Source organism: Polypterus senegalus, chromosome 10 (assembly GCF_016835505.1).
Source record: "Polypterus senegalus isolate Bchr_013 chromosome 10, ASM1683550v1, whole genome shotgun sequence".
In the NCBI taxonomy this organism is placed as follows: domain Eukaryota; kingdom Metazoa; phylum Chordata; class Cladistia; order Polypteriformes; family Polypteridae; genus Polypterus; species Polypterus senegalus.
The window spans coordinates 160,992,717-161,013,177 of NC_053163.1; the positions used below are offsets into that span (position 1 = coordinate 160,992,717).

The 20,461-nt window shown below is 46.3% G+C and overlaps 1 protein-coding gene across 1 annotated transcript in view; it reads right to left on the reverse strand.

Moving 5' to 3' along the window:
* med16 (mediator complex subunit 16) overlaps nt 1-20,461 on the reverse strand; it is a 98,906-nt gene that overhangs the window by 49,783 nt on the left and 28,662 nt on the right. Inside the window, exons 5-7 of the mRNA XM_039767154.1 lie at nt 18,446-18,877; nt 14,223-14,328; nt 10,778-10,933 (exon numbers count right to left, since the gene is read on the reverse strand). Of these exons, the coding sequence (XP_039623088.1) occupies nt 10,778-10,933; nt 14,223-14,328; nt 18,446-18,877 (694 nt within the window). The remainder of the gene's footprint in view (nt 1-10,777; nt 10,934-14,222; nt 14,329-18,445; nt 18,878-20,461) is intronic.

Sequence of the window (20,461 nt, forward strand, 5' to 3'; positions counted from 1 at the left end):
GCTGTGTCTACTGATCTGGACTGATATGGTGATGTGTGAGGAATGAAAACGATCAACCGACAGGGGGCTGAACTCAAAGACATGCCGAAAATCAAAGGGAACAAATGATGCAGCGGCTGATAGGCAGGCGAGTCCATTTGACCGAAATGTCATTGCAGCAACTCACAATCGTACTTAGTAGATTGTATCCCCCCCCCCCATGCCTGACAACCTCCTAATGAAATGACGGATGGGGTCCTGTTTGGGGGATCTCCTCCCAGATCTGGGCCAGGGCATCACCGAGTTCCTGGACAGACTGAGGCGTCGGATAGACAAACATAATGTCCCACCCAGAGGTGGTCTATTGGATTGAGGCCAGGCGAGTGAGTGTGGTGGGTTAGTTGGGTGGTTAGTCAATGGTATCAATTCCTTCATCCTCTCATAACATGAGGCCAGGCATTGTCATGCATCAGCATGGGGTCTGACAATGGGTCCAAGGATTTCATCCTGATCCCTAATGGCAATCAAGGTGCCTCTGTCTAGCCTGTAGAGGTCTGTGCATCCCTCCATGGATATGCCTCCCCATACCATCACTGACCCACCACCAAACTGGTCATGCTGAACGATGTTACAGGCAGCATAACGTTCTCCAGGCTTCTCCAGACCCTTTCATGCGTGTCACATGTGCTCTCGTCTGTGAAAAGCACAGGGCACCAGTTCTGGTATTCTATGGCAAATGCCAATTGAGCTCCACTGTGCCCACTAGAGGACGTCAGGCCATAGGCCACCCTCATGAAGTCCGTTTCTGAATATTTGCTCAGAGACAGTCACACCAGTGGCATGCCTGCTGGAGGTCATTTTGTAGGCTCTGCCAGTGCTCATCCTGTTCCTCATTGCCCAATGGAGCAGATACCTGTGGGTCCTGTTGGTGGGTTGAGGACCTTCTACGAGGGCCCTGTTCAGCTCTCCTAGACTAACTGCCTGTCTGTCTCCTGGAATCTCCTCCATACCCTTGAGACTGTACTGGGAGAAATGGCAAATCTTCTGGCAATGGTACATATTGCCATCCTGGAGAAGTAGGACTACCTGTGCCACATCTGTACGGTCCAGGTATGGCCTAATGCTACCAGTAGGGACACTGGCCGGAGCCAAATGCAAAATGAGTGACAAAACACTGGCCTCCCTCCAGCTGTTAAACCATTCATTCCTGCTTTGGGGGTCATTGTGGAAAAAAATAAAATCCGCAGGGGGTCCGAGGCCATGAGACCGACCACCCAGCCCCCTCTAGACATTCTACCCGACATCAATGACCTCAATCAGTCCTCACGGTATTCAGGGTTCTCATGGAAGGACTTGATGACGGCCATGTGGACTTCTGGCCTTCAATCCAACAATGCAGGGACATCACGGTGCTTTGATTGGGTGGTGGGGGCGCAGATCGCCATCGACAGCCTCACCATTCTGGCCAGTATGTAAGAAGAAATGTGGCGAGTAGGTTTAAAAAACAAGGCAAGTACGGGAGACTGGAAACCCACTGTACGCAGAAAAGCTGCATGGATGAGACCCCACAAGGACTTAAAAGTCAAAGCAGCAAGGCTGGGCTCAAGGCGTGAGCGTCTTAGAGACGATTTTTTCAGCTTTTTTTTTTTGTTCTTTATTTCACCTTATACAATTTCTCGTATTAGGAATTTGTTAGTTTCTGCATACTCCTTGGTGTCAGAGCGCAGGGTCAGCCATTGTACAGCGAGCGCCCCTGGAGCAATTGAAGGTTAAGGGCCTTGCTCAAGGGCCCAGCAGGGTAGGATCTCTTTTGGCAGTGACGGGGATTCGAACCAGCAACCTTCGGGATACCAGAGCAGATCCTCCGCCTCAGAGCCACCACTCCGCCCCACTCCACTGCTTACTAGAGTCAAACCGTTTCTGGGGCACTATGATTTGAAGAAGGTATGCCATGCTTTTATTATATCGCGCCTCGATTATTGCAATTCACTTTATTGTGGAATCAGTAAATCTCATCTTTCTCAGCTGCAGATGGTTCAAAATGCTGCTGCTCGTTTTCTTACCAGGTCTCAGAAAGTTGTGTCCATTACACCAATTCTGGCCTTGCTTTATTGGCTCCCAATTGAACTTAGGATTTCATTTTAAAATTTTACTTGAGGTTTATAAGTCGGTAAATGGTGTTGCCCCATCCTATCTGGCCGAGTTGCTGGTTCCATACACACCAGTCTGCTCTTTACGTTCCTCTCAACAGCAATTGTTGGTTGGGCCAAAGTCTAAGATGAAGACAAGGGGTGATCGTGCCTTTGCGGTTCTAACACCTAAGTTATGGAATGCTCTGCCAATTGAAATTAGGTTAGCTTCTTCAGTTCAAATGTTTAAATGTAGACTTAAAACCCACTTGATTTCAATTGCTTTTAACAGACAGACAGACAGACAGACAGAGAGAGAGAGAGAGAGAGAGAGATATATATACATGTGTTGTGTTCATTATTGTGGAGAGTCAGTGTTATCGCTATGTATATAAAATGCGTATGTCTGTCGGTCTGTCTGCTTTTCATGAGAGAACTACCTCAAGAAAACTCGAGAGAAATACTTCACGGATTTAGATCGGGTATTTTTCTAATGAAAAGCGGAAAGACAGACAGACAGAAGTTGGATTTTGTATATATATATATATATATATATATACTGCTCACAAAAATTAAAGGAACACTTTAAAGAAACACATTAGATACATCAGATCTCAATATGAAGTTGGATATCTATACAAATAACGACAGGGCAATGTCTTAGGAACAAAAGGATGCCAAGTCTTTTAATGGAAATAAAAGTTTTCTGCCTACAGAGGGCTCAATTGTGTAGACACCCTAAAATCAGAGTGAAATGAAGATGTGGCAGGCGAGGTCCATTTTTCAAAAACTTAATTTCTGCTACTCAAAATGCTTTTCAGTATCTTGTGTGGCCCCCACGAGCTTGTATGCATGCTTGACAACGTCGGGGCATGCTCCTAATGAGACGATGGATGGTGTCTTGTGGCATTTCCTCCCAGATCTGTATGAGGGCATCCCTGAGCTGTTGTACAGTCTGAGGAGCAACCTGGCGGCACCTAATGGACCGAAACATAATGTCCACAGATGTTCTATTGGGTTTAAGTCAGGGGATCGTGAAGGCCATTCAATTGTTTCAATTCCTTCATCCTCCAGGTACTGCCTGCATACTCTTGCCACATGAGGCCGGGCATTGTCGTGCATTAGGAGGAAACCAGGACCTACTGCACCAGCGTAGGGTCCGACAATGGGTTCAAGGATTTCATCTTGACACCTTATGGCAGTCAGAGCACCATTTCCTACGCAGTAGATGTCTGTGCGTCCCTCCATGGATATGCCTCCCCAGACCATCACTGACCCACCACCAAACCTGTCATGTTGAACGACGTTGCAGGCAGCATATCGTTCTCCTTGTCTTCTCCAGACTCTTTCACGTCTATCACAGCTGCTCAGGGTGAACCTGCTCTCGTCTGTAAAAAGTACAGGGCCAGTGGCGGACTTGCCAATTCTGGTGTTCTTGAGCAAATGCCAGTCGAGCTCCACGGTGCTGGGCAGTGAGCACAGGGCCCACTACAGGACGTCGGGCCCTCAGGCCATCTTCATGAAGTCTGTTCCTGATTGTTTGGGTAGAGACATTCACACCAGTGGCCCTCTGGAGGTCATTCTGTAGGGCACGAGCAGTGCTCAGCCTGTTCCGCCTTGCACAAAGGAGCAGGTATCGGTCCTGCTGATGGGTTGAGGACCTTCTACGGCCCTGTCCAGCTCTCCGAGAATAACAGCCAGTCTCCTGAAATCTCCTCCATGTTCTGGAGATTGTGCTGGGAGACACATTAAACCTTCTTGCTGCAGCACGTGTGGATGTGCCATCCTGGAGAAGTTGGACAACCTGTGCAACTTCTGTAGGGTTAAGGAATCGCCTCATACTGCCAGTAGAGATAATTACTCAAGCCAAAACTAGCACGAGTGGAAAACCAGCCAAAAAGATCAAGAGGGAGAAACTTGAAATGACCTCCACATGTAAAACCAGTCCTGTTTTGAGGGTTTTCTAATTGTTGCCACTTTAGTGCACCTGTCGTTAAGTCCATGAACACCAATACAGCTGAAAGTGATTAACAATGACCTCAGCTGCTTAACCAACCAGAAAATTATCAGACAGGTTTAATTGATTTCATGCCAGGCCCAATAAAAAAAGTGTTCCTTTAATTTTTGTGAGCAGTGTATTATATAGTGGTGTATAGTAGCTGTCCCCCGCGACTTTGCCCACGTAGAAATGAAACGGGACACTGAGGACAGCCCTGCCCGGCTCCCCACTCCTGACGTTGCACTCCCCTTGGCCCACAGCCTCTCTCTCAGATTAGCGTGACTAAATCGCTCCTGCATGTGAACTCTGATTCTTAGCGCGATGAGAGAAGTCGCAAAATCAACTGGTATGTTCAAGAAAACTATAGAAAAAAACCCGATCTAAATCCGTGAACATACCGGTTGATTTTGCGACTTCTCTCATCACACTAAGAATCCTAGTTCGCTTGTGACGGCAATTTATTCGTGCGAATCCGAGAGAGAGGCGTTGGGCCAAGGGAAGTGTAACGTCAGGAGTGGGGAGCCAGACAGAGCCCTCCTTGCTGTCCTGCTTCACTAATATGCGGGCGGCACCGCGGGGGACGGCTAGTTTGTAATAACTCTGAGTCCGTATTATACTGAAATTAACGGACATCAAAATGTGTGTTTAGTGACCCGATTGTATTTATTCTGCATTACCTGTTTGTTACACAGTTAAAATGTATTAAGAATGTTTGCCTTAGTGTTATTTACATTCAGCAATATTTATTTCAGTAATAATTTCATGTTACTACATTAATATAATGCTTTAAGCCGGTTGATACTGTTAATTGATCAATTTTATTGCTTTACCTTTCATATTGCAGACACATTAGTAACCACTGTAGATTCATTTGAGAATAATACTGACATCTAGTGGTCCTTTTGTGTAAGTTACTGATGGGCTTTTCTGGATCCTTTAATAATAATAATAATAATAATACATTTTTATTTATATAGCGCCATTCCCATGCTCAAGGAACTGACAGAATATAAGAAAGAACGGCAGGGTATACAGTATATAGCATTGTACAAACCAAATAAAGAAGATTAAGACAGTAAATTCAGAGAAAAGCCTAACAAACATCATAACAGATGGTCTCGCTCGCACACACACACACAGGTTACATGAGCATCTCGACATGGAGGTAAACTGAGAGAAGGGGAATAAAGTCAAGTAGAGCTAAAAGCCTTCCTGAACAGATGAGTTTTAAAACAATTCATGGAGTCAGCTCATCTGATTCATTTCGGTAGGTCATTCCAGAGTCTGGGCACTCGCTATACAGCTGAAGGCCCTGCTGTCACCCATGGAGTGAAGATTAGTGAGGGGCACAACAAGACTCCCAGAATCAGAGGACTTCAGTGGGCGGGCAGGCACATATTGATGGAGAAGGTAACTGATGTAGTCTGGCACGAGGTTATTAGTAGGATTTTACATTCGATTCTGTAAGACACAGGGAGCCAGTGAAGACCGAGCAGGATGGGTGTGATGTGCTCGCTGCTGCTGCTGGTTCGAGACTTTCTTTCTGGCGGACCACCCACACAAACTCAAACACACGCAAACTTCTTTAGAAATGAGCCTTAATTTCCTTTAGTCCTGTACCAGGGTTGGGACTGACACACCGGAGTGAACACAACGTGCCCTGAATTCCTCGTTGGTGTGCAGCCCTTCTCTGCTAAAGTCAAAGTCCTGACCTTAATCCAATTGACATGTTGTGGAAGGACCTGAGACGTTCATGTGAGGAAACCTACCAACATCCCAGAGTTGAAGCTGTTCTGTATGGAGGAATGGCGGTGTGCAGGAATGAGCAAAAGTTACCGGAAACGTTTAGTTGCAGTTATTGGGGGGTCACACCAGATACTGAGAGTAAAGGTTCACATACTTTTATCACTCACAAATCTGTAATATTCGATCATTTTCCTCAATAAATAAAATGACCAAGTGTAATATTTTTGTCTCATTTGTTTAACTGGTTTCTCTTTATCGACTTTTGTGAGAATCTGATGATGTTTTAGGTCATATTTATGCAGAAATATAGAAAGATCTAAAGGGTTCACAAACTTCCAAGCACAACTGTAAGCAAACTGATCCGATTATAATACGAGATGTATTAGTATTACTGTCACGCTCATTTTACTTTGCTTATATTTTGGACACAACTGAATATCTCACGTCAGGGTATATATAAGGAAAAAGTGTACCTTTCTCTCCTCCATGTTATGATATCGATTGCCTGGCGTTAAGAGATGCAAAACAAAAGCAGAAGTATTGAAGAACAACAATAGCCGCTAATCCTGACAGTGACCAGGCCGGTAAGAGCAAACAGACAAGGCCTGTAGTTGGGATTTGGGACATTCTCTTCCTCAGGTCTACGGGGGCTTTGCCCAGTCGGGATGCCCAGCGGATGAAAAGACCAGGGGAGAACACATCTTCATAGCAGTACCTCCCCTGGAACTCGAGAGGGCAACCGCCCTGGACTATATCAGGACCATGGGCTTGGAGCATGGAAGCTGAACCCTACTGGGGCCCGTGGTCACCACTAGGGGGCGCCTGGACAGTCCTGGAGCCCTGGACTGCAGTACTTCCGCCACCCCCGGATGTGCTGCCAGAAAAGGATCCGGGCGCACCTGGAGCACTTCTACCACACTAGGGAGCACTGCCAGATGGGATACTTCTGAGCGCCGTATAAAAGAGGTCACCTCACTCCATTCAGGGAGCCAATCGGGAGGTCGAGGACAACAATTGTGTGCAGGAGTGGAGGTGGCAGAGAGAGAGAGAAAAAGAAAGAGAAGGGACGGAGCGATTTGTGTACCGTGTGCTGGTTGTATTCTTGTGTGTTTCTGTGTCTGGGTTCGGGGTGCGGCATGGCCCCCATATTTTCTACAGCAGTAAAGATTGTAAAGCGGGGAAAAAATGGGGTCTCCAGAGGAACCTAAGAAAACAGTGGTATTAGCCAAACATTTAAAAAGTGTCTATGGTATTGTCAGGGACCAACGACCATCAGCCTTTAGTGGAGGATTATATCTGTGATGCCAACAAGTCTCTAGGTGGGGTACTTGGCTATGCGGGTATCACTGGTACTCAGTGCTTAAGTGGATAGGGGGGCTCTCTGTGTGTGTTATTATTGTGTTTATAGAGCGCCTTTCACAAACCCAAAGTCGCCTTACTTACTGGGGGAAATTACATAAGACAAGACAGAGGAAAGTTTTGAGTCGAGATTTAAAGGTGGAGAAAGACTAGCAAACTAGGAGAGACTGAGGAAGAGGAACCACAACACTGAAGGAGCTGAGAGTCTGGTGTGTGGTGGGACAGTAGGGAGATGAACAAGGAGTGTGTGGAGCTGAGTGAGGTAGAGGAGGGCAAAGTTATGTGCGGCTTTGAAGAGAAGAAGCAGAATTTAACAGTTGATGGAAGCGGTGAAGTTGGGAGAGAACATTAGAGATGTGAGCAGAACGCTGTGCGGCTGTGGAGTTCTGAATGTGCTGCGGACTCTGTGTAGATTCTGCAGGGAGGTCGATGAAGAGGGAATTGCAGTAATCAATACGAGACCTTATGAAACCATGAACCAGAGTTCGAGCGTCATTATAGGACAGAAGTGGATGGAGATGGGCAACATGGCGGAGACGATAGGTCTCTGTCCAAAATTTTATTTTAGTGTGTAGTGATGAATCAGACAAAACACTCGGGGTGCAAAAGCAGGCCAATGCACCGCAAACTCTGCGAGTCCCACCTACCCCTCGACAACACAAGAATCAGTGGATCTACTGAAGTAAATATTAAGAGCGTGGATTACCTGCTGAATGGCCATAACAGGAACTGGATGTCATTTATGGAGTCAGCCAAGTCTGCAGTCTCTCGCAGCACTCAAAGGTGGGGATGAGAGGCAAGGGCCTTTTTTTTGGTCCCATTAACTTTCTGTTTATAGCCTCTAGCTTAGTGCTTCTTGAATTTTTCATTTTTATACGTAACCAAAATCTTGCTTATATGCCATTGCTTGCTGTACATGTTCTACTTTTCATCTCTCTAATAAAAATTTCATTGGGAAAAAAAAAAAAAAAGTTTAAAATACTCTTAAGACACAGGCTCTTAAACTGTAGGCCGGGACTCGCTCGGAGTCGGGCGTCTTCTGAATTGGGGCATCACGCAGACACGGTGTGCAGAGCGTCTTACAGTGGGGTAGCCAGCCATGCTCAGTTTAAGCAAACACCATTTCTGATCTGCGCCTGCGATTCTCCCTTGGGGGGATGACGACACACACAACCTAGCCCACCCACTCCTCTCTCCAGGATGATGATAATCGGTGGAGATTCTGGGTCCCGAAAAAGGTAAAATCGGGTCACAATGGGAAAAAAAAAATAAATATGGCTTAAGATATACTGTATATGTCTGGAAAACATCACTTAGAGATCTGTCCATAGACAATGTCTTTGCATCCTACGAACAATTACACTCCAAACTGAACTTCTCAGCAAACACATTCCTTTCACAACCTTCAAATCTGAAACCATTAAACAGAACCTGTAGCGGGCCACATCGTGTTTATTGTGTTGCACCCAGTCGCGTCTCATCTCAGCACCCCGTTTAAACTAATGTGTGTCTGTTTAAAAGTCATCCCCGTACTAAGTAACGGGGAGGCAGCGACCCCTGGACACGTCAGGACTGGGATTTTACCAGTTACATCCGGAGGAAAAGGAAGGAAGGAGAAAGACGGAGATTTCATTTACCAACAACTGCTCATCATTTTCTGCCATTATTTACAACGCGCCTTGATGCAGTTTTGCTTCTCATTTTGCTGGAATCACAACAGCCCAATCATCGCCAGAAACCCCGGGGTTGGACATTATTATCCGCCATTCGCCCAGGAAGCACGGTGAGGTTGTTCTATTTTTTTCCACGAGATTCAAGCACATTTATTTTTGATCAGTCATCCGCATTCTGGACAGTGATTTAACCAGGCTCAATTTCACGCCATTGTCATTCAGTATTATCTGTGCTTTGTGTTTGTTATATGTTTGCAGGGTCAAGGGAGGTATTTTGTTATTATATATGTAATGTTTCACTTTGCGAGACAGAGACAGAGATAGAGATAGGCAGTCCCCGGGTTACGTACGAGACAGGGACTGTAGGTTTGTTCTTAAGTCGAGTTTGTAAGTAAGTCGGAACAGGTCCATTATTTTAATAAATGCTATTGTTGACAGCACTGTACACGTGATCACAGCAGGATGGCACCCGTCGTCAACACGTCTGACGTACTGAACAAGAGACAACTTCCTGCTATGTGCGTAATACTACAAGCAGGCTTGCTACTGAGAATGAATGGGGACAGTGAGGGGCGATTCATCACCAGCCCACCTCACAGTCACCTCCACTTGCATACAGTATGCTGCCTGCAGCATCCGCCCAACGAGAACGAACAGGGTGCAGCCAAAAAGTGGGTAGTGAATCATCCACCATCACCCCCATTCAACAGGCACACTATACAATGCTGCCCACCGCTGCCCCATTCACCCTCAATGGCCTCTGTTCAGCCGCAACTGGGTCACTCTTGCAGCATCACCAGCTGCCCACCGAGAACGAACGGGGCAGTCAGGACCAGTAGCTGCAGCAGCATGGTGGGCGCGCAGCAAGCCTTCGTCCTGCACACAAGCGGTAGCTGTGGCCCCGGCGACTATGGCCCCCAGGTCACCGCTTGCCCGCGCACCGAGAATGAATGGGGTGCAGCTCCCACCGCCCCATTCATCAACCGGAGCCACTCGAGGAACACTACACTGCGTGAGCAGCGAAATCGACACCACCACTAACCACTGCTTGCAGCGTCCCCAGGCCGAAGATGACGGAGCGGCAGTTACCGAGGAGCCTGCGTCGCATCCCCGTTCGTAAGTCGGATGTCCGTAACTTGGGGACTACCTGTATGTATATTTACTAGCCTTTAAAACGTCGATTGGGGAAGAGGGAAAATATTAACTCAACTGGAAGAATCCTAACGCTGCTGTTCAAAGTCAGCGGGTATCTGATGTTATTTACTACTTGAAACTGGAAAAAAAAATCAAATTCTCATTTCGAGGATCTGTGCGGAACTTTTCAAAACCTGTCAGGATCTGATCAGTAACATTTTAGAATAAGCTTTTAAAGCACCGAGGAAGCAGATTCTCTCCCCATTTCTTGATCTTTATTCACTTATTAATTCATCTATTTACTTATTTTTACTAGCTTTAAGTTTTACTCTGCTGGCCATGCGCCCTTTCTCAAGGGTGAGGGTTGATTTGTTTTTGATCCCATTTTTTTTTTTATAAAAATTGATCTCTATGTATGGAATGATTACAATAAAATTATTAATAATGGAAAAAAAAAAAAAAAAGGAACCACGTGTGAATGCTGAAGGTGGCAGATCTTGACGTATAAATACCACGAGCACAGCAACGTCCGCTGGCTGTTTGAAGAACTCACTGCAATTGTGACCACCCTGCCTGGTGACTGCTGTGCCCCAACAGACTCCAAGTTCTCTGCAGCCCTGGTTAAGTGGATTAGGCAAATGCAAGGATGGATTTCATTCCGATATTTCACTGGCAGTAAAACAACATTCAACATCTAGATCTTTACAAAAAGGCTGATAAATAAGAAGAAATAAAATTCAAAAAGAGCAGCTACCTACCAAGACCGGGGCAGAATTTGGTATCACTGGCCACCTTCAAGTCAGTGTTGGAGATGGAGATGGGCAGCTTGGGCAATGCCACGGCAGACACCCGCTCCAAGTCATTGGTAGCCGACAGGATTCGCCACTTGAGGATCATAGGCTGCTTCTCGCCCACTAAATAACAGAGGAGAAAGAAAATAACAGCATTAAGACGCTGATGTGGACAGCCTACCGATGGAGCCATCAGGCCTAAAGAGCAAGCGTGAGAGCCGAGCTCAGAAAGTCAAAAGCTTTAAGTCGTTCAGGGCGGAGGTCGACTTTTGTCAGCAGGAGGGGTTGAGAGTAATAAGCAACCGTAAACGGTGACAAAACCCACCATTACATTTTAGTTCGACTCCCTTTGCTAGAAGGAAAGTTAGCTTGGTTGGTTTGACGGAGATTCCCATGCGCTTGCGGGAGTAGCGAAGAGTAAACGACAAAAACGGCATCGACTGGTGAAAGATCGATGCAAATGCACAAAGCAAACTACTCCATGGACAACGTTTTGTATATCATCGCTGAATTGGACTCTGACCTGTCGGACTCAGATTCTGATGTAAGTGATCTGGAGATAGAGATCGAAAACTAAAGTGCGGTACTGGCATCAGCTAATCGCGGTGCCGAACACATTTGTGTAGACGAAGACCGCCACTCGTAATGACACAGAGTACAAACCAGATTGCGTTGCACTGTGACCGCGACTGCTGCTGCTGCCGCCACCCCCATCACGCGAAGACGGCCTGGCAGCCAGCTTGCCACGCATTCCCTCCAGCCGTCGTGCCACCCGTAAGCGTCTCGAGCCACAAAATACTGCGAACTGGCGACCAACCTAAAATATCAGTTGCTGGGTGCTGTGATTTATGTGCGAGACCCTGACTTTGGGTGCTTTACAGAAAACTGCACGTTTTGGAAAAAATATTCAGACTTCAAAGCTGTAAGTCAAACTCAGATTAGTGTTCCAGCGGCTGGGGGCATCTGTTGGTGAAGAGAGACTCGCTGATCTTGACTTTGTGACGATGTGGTGATCTTAGTGGAGTCAATGGAGACTCTGATTGAAGGTCTCAAGAGACTAAGTGAGGAGTCTGAGTGTCTGGGCTTCCAGGGGTCCTGATAAAAACCAAAGAGCCAGGCCTTTAATGACCTCTTGGGGAACGGCCATTAGCAGTGCGTCCGCCTGCGGAGAGAGTGTCGACCTCGTCATTGAGGGGTTTACTTACCTTGGCAGTGGCATTCATGTCTCTGCTGACTCTTTCTATGAAGTCAGAAGACAGACTGGGAAGCCCTGGTGGGGTTATGAGGTCACTGGAAAGGGGCGAGTGGCACAAAAGGACGAAGGTCCACGTCTTTAAAGTCCTGGTGCTTCCTGGACTCTATGCAGTGACCTGAAACAGTACGGTGTCTCTTCAGAGAATCCTTGGGTCCCGCCGGTTTGACTTTGTGTTGCTCATGGTGTCCCAAATAAAGCACATTACCTGCATTGTGAGGAAGCGTCAGTTACGGCACTACGGCCAGTCTTAGGAAGGCAATGCTTTCACTCAAACTCCTATAAGTGTTTGTTTCATTTGAACAGAATACAATTTTCTTTCATTGCTATAGAATACAGGATGGCCTTTACTCCCTGTAGTTAATGTGAAATGGAACCTTCTTGGCTGCATCTGTAGAACAGAGTTAATTAAGCCAGTATGGTGGACGCCCAGATTATGGAAGGTCAGGGGGAGAGAGTATTCCCAGGACAGTTTCTCCCTCTGGACCGACAGACGGCAGCCCCATCAGTTTCTAGTGGGGTGATGGGTCGCGAGGATGGGAGCTCAACCCTACTGGGGGCCATATGGACATTTTCAGGGCACCAGGAGATGCGGCCGGGAAGAAGCTCATTGGGCACCTGGAGTCGTTCCGGGTGCCCTCAAAAAAGGGGCCAGTCACCACCACTCAATGGCCAGAGTCGGCAGGAAGAAGACAAAGCCCGAGGAGAAGTGGAGGTGAAGGGCAGGTGGCAAAAGGGACCGACTGTGTTGGGCTCTGTGAGCATTGAGTGCTGGACTGGACCGTAAATAAAGAGTGTGTTGTGTGCTAAACCAGCGTCCTGTCTGTCTGTACGCGCGCCCTTGGGCATCACACCAGTTAGGAAGCAGTCTTACTGCTGGCATGGACTATTAGATACGTTTGCACACAGGAGATGGCACACGGTTTTTCTGACGGTGTCTAACGTGCCTCAGGTACGACCGTATGACCGAATTTACAGAAATGAAACAAGATTTATAAGCCTTGAACAGAACTTTCTAGAAGAGCAACTTTTCTTTTCTTTGCTATATCAGTTTTCTCTCAATTTCTGCGTGAACCGTTTTGCCTTGAATTTTTACTAAAACGTTTAAAACGAAGATATTTGGTCTGTGGAATGAATTGATCACACATCACACTGGTGCTCGAAACGTCCCATGAAGCAAACCTAACTTTGGATAAAACGCAGCTTTATAGTTTCATATTGTTCTATCAGAGCTGGAACAAAATTGGCAGCCCAGAAGGGCAATAAAAAAAATTAAAACCCGTTATCTACTCGCATTTAAGTTCTCCTGCGTATAAGTCGGGACTTGATGTTACCGTAGCATTTCTGGTATTTTATAATGTCGATTGTAGAAATCGAATGTGGAAAACTGCCACTATTGGTCCAAGAGATCACAATATGCTAACTTTATCTGACTGGCTGTCGAATTTTCATAATTGCATCAGTTTTGACGGATTATTGCATTTTCGTTGATACTGGACGCGTATGCAAAATTTGAAGAAATTCACTTTCCCAAAAGTGGGTTTAAAAATCATTTGCATGATTTGACATATACACACATTTTTTTTTTAAAAACCAAACTAATTTCTATATTTGTCCCAAAACACAGAATCTGGGAAATAACAGTTCACTTAATTAGCCCAGGAGTCCAGTTAAAAACACAAGCAGGTTGGAATAAAAATCTGCAGCCACAGGGGGTCCCCTCAGCCGAGTTTGGGAAGCACTGGTGTAGAAGATGGCAGCAGCATACTGTCCTGGGCATCGCTTCAGCCGAACACTGTATACACTCTCCAAACAGATTGCAGTGACAAGTACTTGGGGTTAACCGTTTTTACACAGAAGTGTCGATTGAGATTAAGGAGGTTAACCAAGTAAATCAAACGGCTGGTTAAGAAATGCAATCACATTCCACTCCAGGGAGTCCGGGTCAGGATTTAAAATATAAAACTGCACACGCAAAGGAGAACAGGAATGAAGAGGATTCTAAGATATGAAATCGCATACTTGAGCGACAGACGGTAGGTTGTGCTTACATCAGGAAAGTCTCTAACTGAAGACACTCGCCCTGTGCCAAGTGCAGAGAGCACTTTGGATGAACGTTGGTGCCACGTAGAGCACCCTTCTTTATATTTTAAGACTCACCCACAGGAGAGCGATGCTGGAAGATGTTGTTCACGGGCAGACCCTCTTTCCGCAGTGACCAGCACTCCACAATGCTTCCAACTTGACTGGATGCACAGAGCAGCACCTGCAAAAGAACAACATGTGACAACTTGTTGTAAGAAACAGCCCTTCGTCAAGATGGCACCCTTAACAGCATACGGATGGTTCAGGAGAGAACAGCCCACTGTACCCACAAATAGCTTGTCAACGTCTGTTCACCAAACGTCTGCTAAATATCATCAAGCTGAGCCGTGAGCCCCACTAAGGTGGTGCTGCTGCCTACCACAATACGGGGTCACATATGCCAGGTGTCTGTGGTTTTACAAACTTTCTACTGGATCACCCGCCCAACTAATTCTCCCCTTCATCTTACGCTGCCATCACTTTACACAGCTTTCCCACCGATTTTAAGTTGCTGACGTTTTTGTGATCTTGGCGCGTTACGGGAGGTTGTGGCTCAATCCAGCAATTATCAGTCACATAGCTTGACGTCCCCAGATGGCACAATCAGCCCATCCTGACAAACATCAAGCAGGCTGAAGGGACCTGTGAGAGCGGACAACCAATGAGCACACAGCCCAAAGTGCAATGCACAGAATGCGGCCACGAGGTAGAGGAGGAATGAAGGTGTTCTGGACCACTCAAGGAGAACAGAACTTCATCTGTGCGATGTGACGTGTTGGTCACACCATGACAGGACTGCAAAAGGGCAGAGTGAACTCACTGTACCCATAAAGCCTTTTTAAATTCACTGGCACTGCCAGGCAGCAGTGGCAACTCTGGAAAACATGAGAGTGTGCTGTAATGTCCCACAAAATCGTGCAAATCACCACCATGGGCAACTCTGGTGGTCAAGTTTAATATCAGCGGCCATTAAAAATCGTGTAATGTGGCAGCTCCTTCAATCTCTCCTGCCATGTCCGAGTCAATCCATCATTACTGGACCTGGGGGTCTTGCATTAGTGTTGTATAGCTTAAGCATAGCGCCCCAAATTGACTTGTACGCTACACAGCGTCTCAAGTATCCTGACATCCCATGAGCCTCCCTAATCACTGCTGCCCACTCTCTAGTGAGGAGGATGCCTTCTTGTGGGGTCCCCTACGTATACACAGGGAATTCTCAAAGACCCCATCACTTTTTGCGGCGTTGCAGCCCTGTGCTAAAATCATTTCAATTCAGCCCCTCCAAGGAGAAATGAAGATAAACACTCCGTCTGACAGAAGGCTTCTCGGTTTGCCCGTCACAGCTCTGCGGCACATTAAGTGTAACACCGAGTTGGCGTTTAAAGTCGTATGCAGCAACACATCCACACGTCACGGGTGCTCTTTAACTTTGTCTTTCACATTCACTTTCATTCATTTCCAGTCTCGTCAGATTTCATTTTTTAAACCGTTGCTACCTACGGGGTGTTAGACGTGACCCAAGGATCAAAAGAATATCTGCAGGATTTGTGCGGAGGGTTTAGTGATGTAATCACCGCCGCCTTCCTAGGGTGCCCAATTAAACGTTATCTGCTCCAGCGACTCCCGCGACTCTAATCTCACAATCACCTTGTGCTTCATTAATATTTCCTGCAGTTATGATTTTTGGCTTTTACACAGCTGAAGATAAGAACCGAGAGCACTTCTTCCCATTTCCTTCCTGCCTGTTTCATTACCGCCCCCTTCCTATTCTTAATGCACTTCATTTTCTCTTTGATTGCGGCGCCCGTGGAGCTTTAAACCTGAAAGGACCTCTTCGGATGGATTGATTACCGCGTTTTCTTCATCCTGAATTCCTTTTTCTATCGTTGCTCTCGTTTGCTTTCTTGCCGTGTGCCTCGCACTTGACTTGTCCGACTTCTGTGCTTCAAGTCATTTCATTTCCTTTTCCAAGTTCTTAGTCATCTATTGATAATTTCTTTTGAAACGCTGCCGCTTCTTGGAGTTGATGACATTTAGCTTTGAACTGACCCCCCATGGTACTCCTCTGTTGCTACAATTTGTCTTATTTGAATGAATTAATCCATGGGTGACACTTCTCTGATCTCCAGAGTCGAGCCAATGACGAGATCACAGCGAGGCTCCTCTTCGTCTTGGGGTCTTCACATTTTGGTTTGAAAAACAAACCTCGATTTACAATCGTGGCCACACGTTTTGAGACGGACCCAAGTGTTGGTTTTCACAAAGTCTGCCACTTCAGTGTTTTTAGATCTTTTTCTCAGATGTTTCTCTGGTAGGCCGAAGTAGAATGACAAGCAGGTCAGAGGTTTCAAAGGCTTTTAGTGACAATGACATGACGTTTATGCACAGACTCAATATTTGCAGGGTTGGCCGCTGTCTGCCAATCAACTTCTGGGCCCAATCCTGACTGATGGCAGCAGTCCATTCTCGTATAATCAGAATTGGTGGGTTTTTGTTTGTCCACCCGCCTCTCGAGGATTGACCATGGACCCCAAATTTCGATGGTTTGTTCCCTGAGCCACTTAGTTCTCACTTTTTGCCTTATGGCCCGGTGCTCCATAATGTTGGTGACCAAACTGTTCTTGGATGGTGGGAAGAAGTTGTTCTCAGAGGATGTTTTGGTCCCATTCTTTATTCAGGGCTGTATTCTTAGGTACAATTGTGAGTGAGCCCTGCACTGCCATGGCTGAGAAGTAACCCCATGCAACACCTCAGTACTTCTAGTTTTTCTTCAAATGTCTTCTTCTTTTGGCTGCTCCCGTAAGGGGTTACCGCAGCAGATCATCTTCTTCCATATCTTCCTGTCCTCTACATCTTGCTCTGTCACACCCACCACTTGCATGTTGTCTCTCACCACATCCATAAACCTCCTCTTAGGCCTTCCTCTTACCTGGCACCTCTATCCTTAGCACCCTTCTCTTATTATACCCAGCATCTCTCCAAACTAATGCAATCTCGCCTCTCTGACTTTGTCTCCAAACCGTCCATCTTGAGCTGACCCTCTAATGTCCTCATTTCTAATCCTGTCCATCCTCGTCACACCCAATGTAAATCTTAGCATCTTTAACTCTGCCACCTCCAGCTCTGTCTCCTGTGCCACCGTCACCAGCCCATATAACATAGCTGGTCTCACTACTGTCCTGTAGATCTTCCCTGTCACTCTTGATGATACCCGTCTGTCATAAATCACTCCTGACACTCTTCTCCACCCACTCCACCCTGCCTGCACTCTCTTCTTCACTTCTCTTCCACAATCCCCGTCACTCTGTACTGTTGATCCCAAGTATTTAAACTCATCCACCTTCATCAACTCTCCTCCACTCATCCTCACCATTCCTCTGATCTCCCTCTCATTCACACACATGTATTCTGTCTTGGTGGTCCTACTGACCTTCATTCCTCTCCTCTCATATCTCCAACTCTCCAGGGTCTCCTCACCCTACAGATCACAATGTCATCAGCAGACATCACAGTCCACGGGGACTCCTGTCTAATCTTGTCTGTCAGCCTGTCCATCACCATTGCCAATAAGGCTGGCCTCAGAGCCGATCCCTGATGTAATCCCACCGCCATCACTTTTTCTTCAAACGTAATCAGTTCAAATGCAATGAATGACCTAAAAATGGTGAGAAGGCAAGCAGCAAACTGGCAGAGGTTTACATTTAAAAAGGTCAGGTTAGCAAAAACTGAAATGTCAGAATATCACAAATTGGCCTTCTTCAGAAGGTCCTCCACCTTGCAGGGAAAACTTGGTGTTTGGTGGCAGGATTGGCACACCAGCCACAGAAAACAAAAACCTCACACTATTCCACTCCATTCAAACGAGTGTGGTGCCGAGGTGTCACCTGCTGCATGGCTGCACTCGGGTCCTAATTTGGGATCCTGAGGTGGCTCATTGTGTGATGGGTGTGCTAGGACCCCAACATCTCTCTCTCTCTGATGTTCTCCAGCAATGGAAGTAAATGAAGCTTTGCAAGTTGAAGTAAACAATTTGCGCAGGTGTCCCAACTTCTGTCGATTACTTCAGAACCCCGTCGGTGTTCAAGCTGATCTAGACGGACCGTGTTACTTACTACGCTCTCTGAAGAACTGCTTGGACAACAGTCCAGTGATAATGCCAAAAAAATGATAATTAATAAATGACATGTGACAGAGCATTACCACCCTTAGGTAAGTGTAGGCCTTTCATTTAGGGTGCGAGCGAGACCAGAGCTGAATGGCTTACTATGGAAGTCACGAAAGGTGTTTTTTTTTTTTACCTGCTCGGAGTTCTCCCGGGTGAGGAACTTGAGGTGGGTGACGGCAGGGTACTTGTCCTTCCTCGCAGGGTCGGTGGTGCATCTCATGAAGAGCGACGGCAGCAGCTCGGTGTCAATGCGGCACTTCTCATTCACCACGCTCACACACACCTTATAGAACTGCACTGGCGAGGAGCTGCTGCCGTCTGTGGCGGCCACCACGATGTTTCCACCCCCGGTGAAGGCGATGTCGGCCAGAGCTACGCGGCCTCTCAAACGACACAAGCTCTCGCAGGCTGTCAGCAGCGTTCCGTTCGGCTTCAGGAGAGACACTGTCACCAGGCCGCTTACAGTCACCGCCATCCAGCCTTCCATGGGCTTCCCGCCAAACAGCGTCAGGGATGGGGAAAACTTCACTCGAGAAAACTTCTCTCCAAAATTGCTGGAGCCGGACTGAAATAGAAAAACCACACATTGATTATTAACTGAAACAAATTAAAAAAAAAAAAAGAATTAAACGGCGCCCCACAGTCCCATCAATTTTACTTTCAACTCTTTAGATCAGGGGTCTCCAACACGTCACTCGCCACCCCTTTCCAAGTAGCTCCCCAAAGGGTTAATGAATCCTACATAAATCTGAAAACTTGATTAGTCACATCAGGGGTGGGCGATCGTTCCAAAAAAAATCGTATTTAACACAAAATCACGATCCACAATCTGAATTGCAGTCTCTCTGTTCAATGAGGTGTACACTTTAGAGAATAACTGGACTCCAAGTCATCAAGACCGAAGTAACATTTTATTTTAAGTATCAAACAGCATTGAATTCAATTGTTCACTCGTTCGCTAGCTAAGCGGAGTTAAGGCACACACCCCGAAACCGCGAGTGAGTGAGGAAGGAAGGCCTCGGCCTGCGGTGTGGATCTCAGATTCACGCAAATAAACCGAAATCTGATAACACAGCAAAATGAGAGAAGTCGCAAAATCCACCGGAACGTTCAAGCAAATTGTAGAAAAAAAACCCAATTTAAATCTGTGAAGCAGTTCTCTCGTGAAAAGTGGGCAGACGTTGGATTTTATATATTATATATTAGTAAACCTTCAAAATAATGTGCAGTCATAACTACAAGAGTCTTCAGCAAGCAGCTCTGAAAATGTCCGTTTGGGTCTCAATACCTCCGCGAGTCTGACATGAATGTCACAAAGTCGCACTCGGTTCATTCAGCTTAAAACCTTCACATCCCAACCCACCGCTGTTACTTCAGGTGGGCTCTGTCCTGGGGCCTATTTTTATTATTTACCTTCTTCCCCTTGGCAATATTTTCCGTAAATATAACATTCATTTTCACGGTTATGCTGATGACACCCAGCTCTACCTTGCTAGTAAACCCACCTCCGCTTATTGACTGCATTGCTGAAATTAAATCCTGGTTCTCTTCGTATTTTCTTAAATTAAACAGTGACAAAACTGAGGACCTCCTCATTGGTTCAAAATCATCATTACCCAAAACCAATAACCTTTCTTTTATTATTGATAACTCTGTTGTTTCCCCATCACCTCAGGTCAAGAGTCTGGGTGTCATCCTCGACAGTACTCTATATTTCCAATGTCACATTAATAACATCACCCGGTCTGCTTACGTCCACTTACGTAATATTAATCGCATTCGTCCCTCCCTCACTCCTCATACTACTGCCATTCTTGTTCACAGTCTTGTTACTTCTCGGCTGGACTACTGCAATTCACTCCTTCATGGTCTCCCTAATAAATCTCTTCATAAGCTTCAGTTAGTCCAGAATTCTGCAGCTTGCATCATTACTCAAAACTCATCCATTCACCATATCACTCCGGTCTTGCAGCAGCTCCATTGGCTCCAGATTAAGTTTCGAACCGATTTTAAGATTCTGCTACTAACATTTAAGGCCATTCATAACCTCGCCCCTCCATATCTGTCGGACCTCCTTCATGTTGCCATTCCCTCTCATAACCTTAGATCCTCTTCCTCCTTCCAACCGACCGTCCCTCTTGCCCATCTA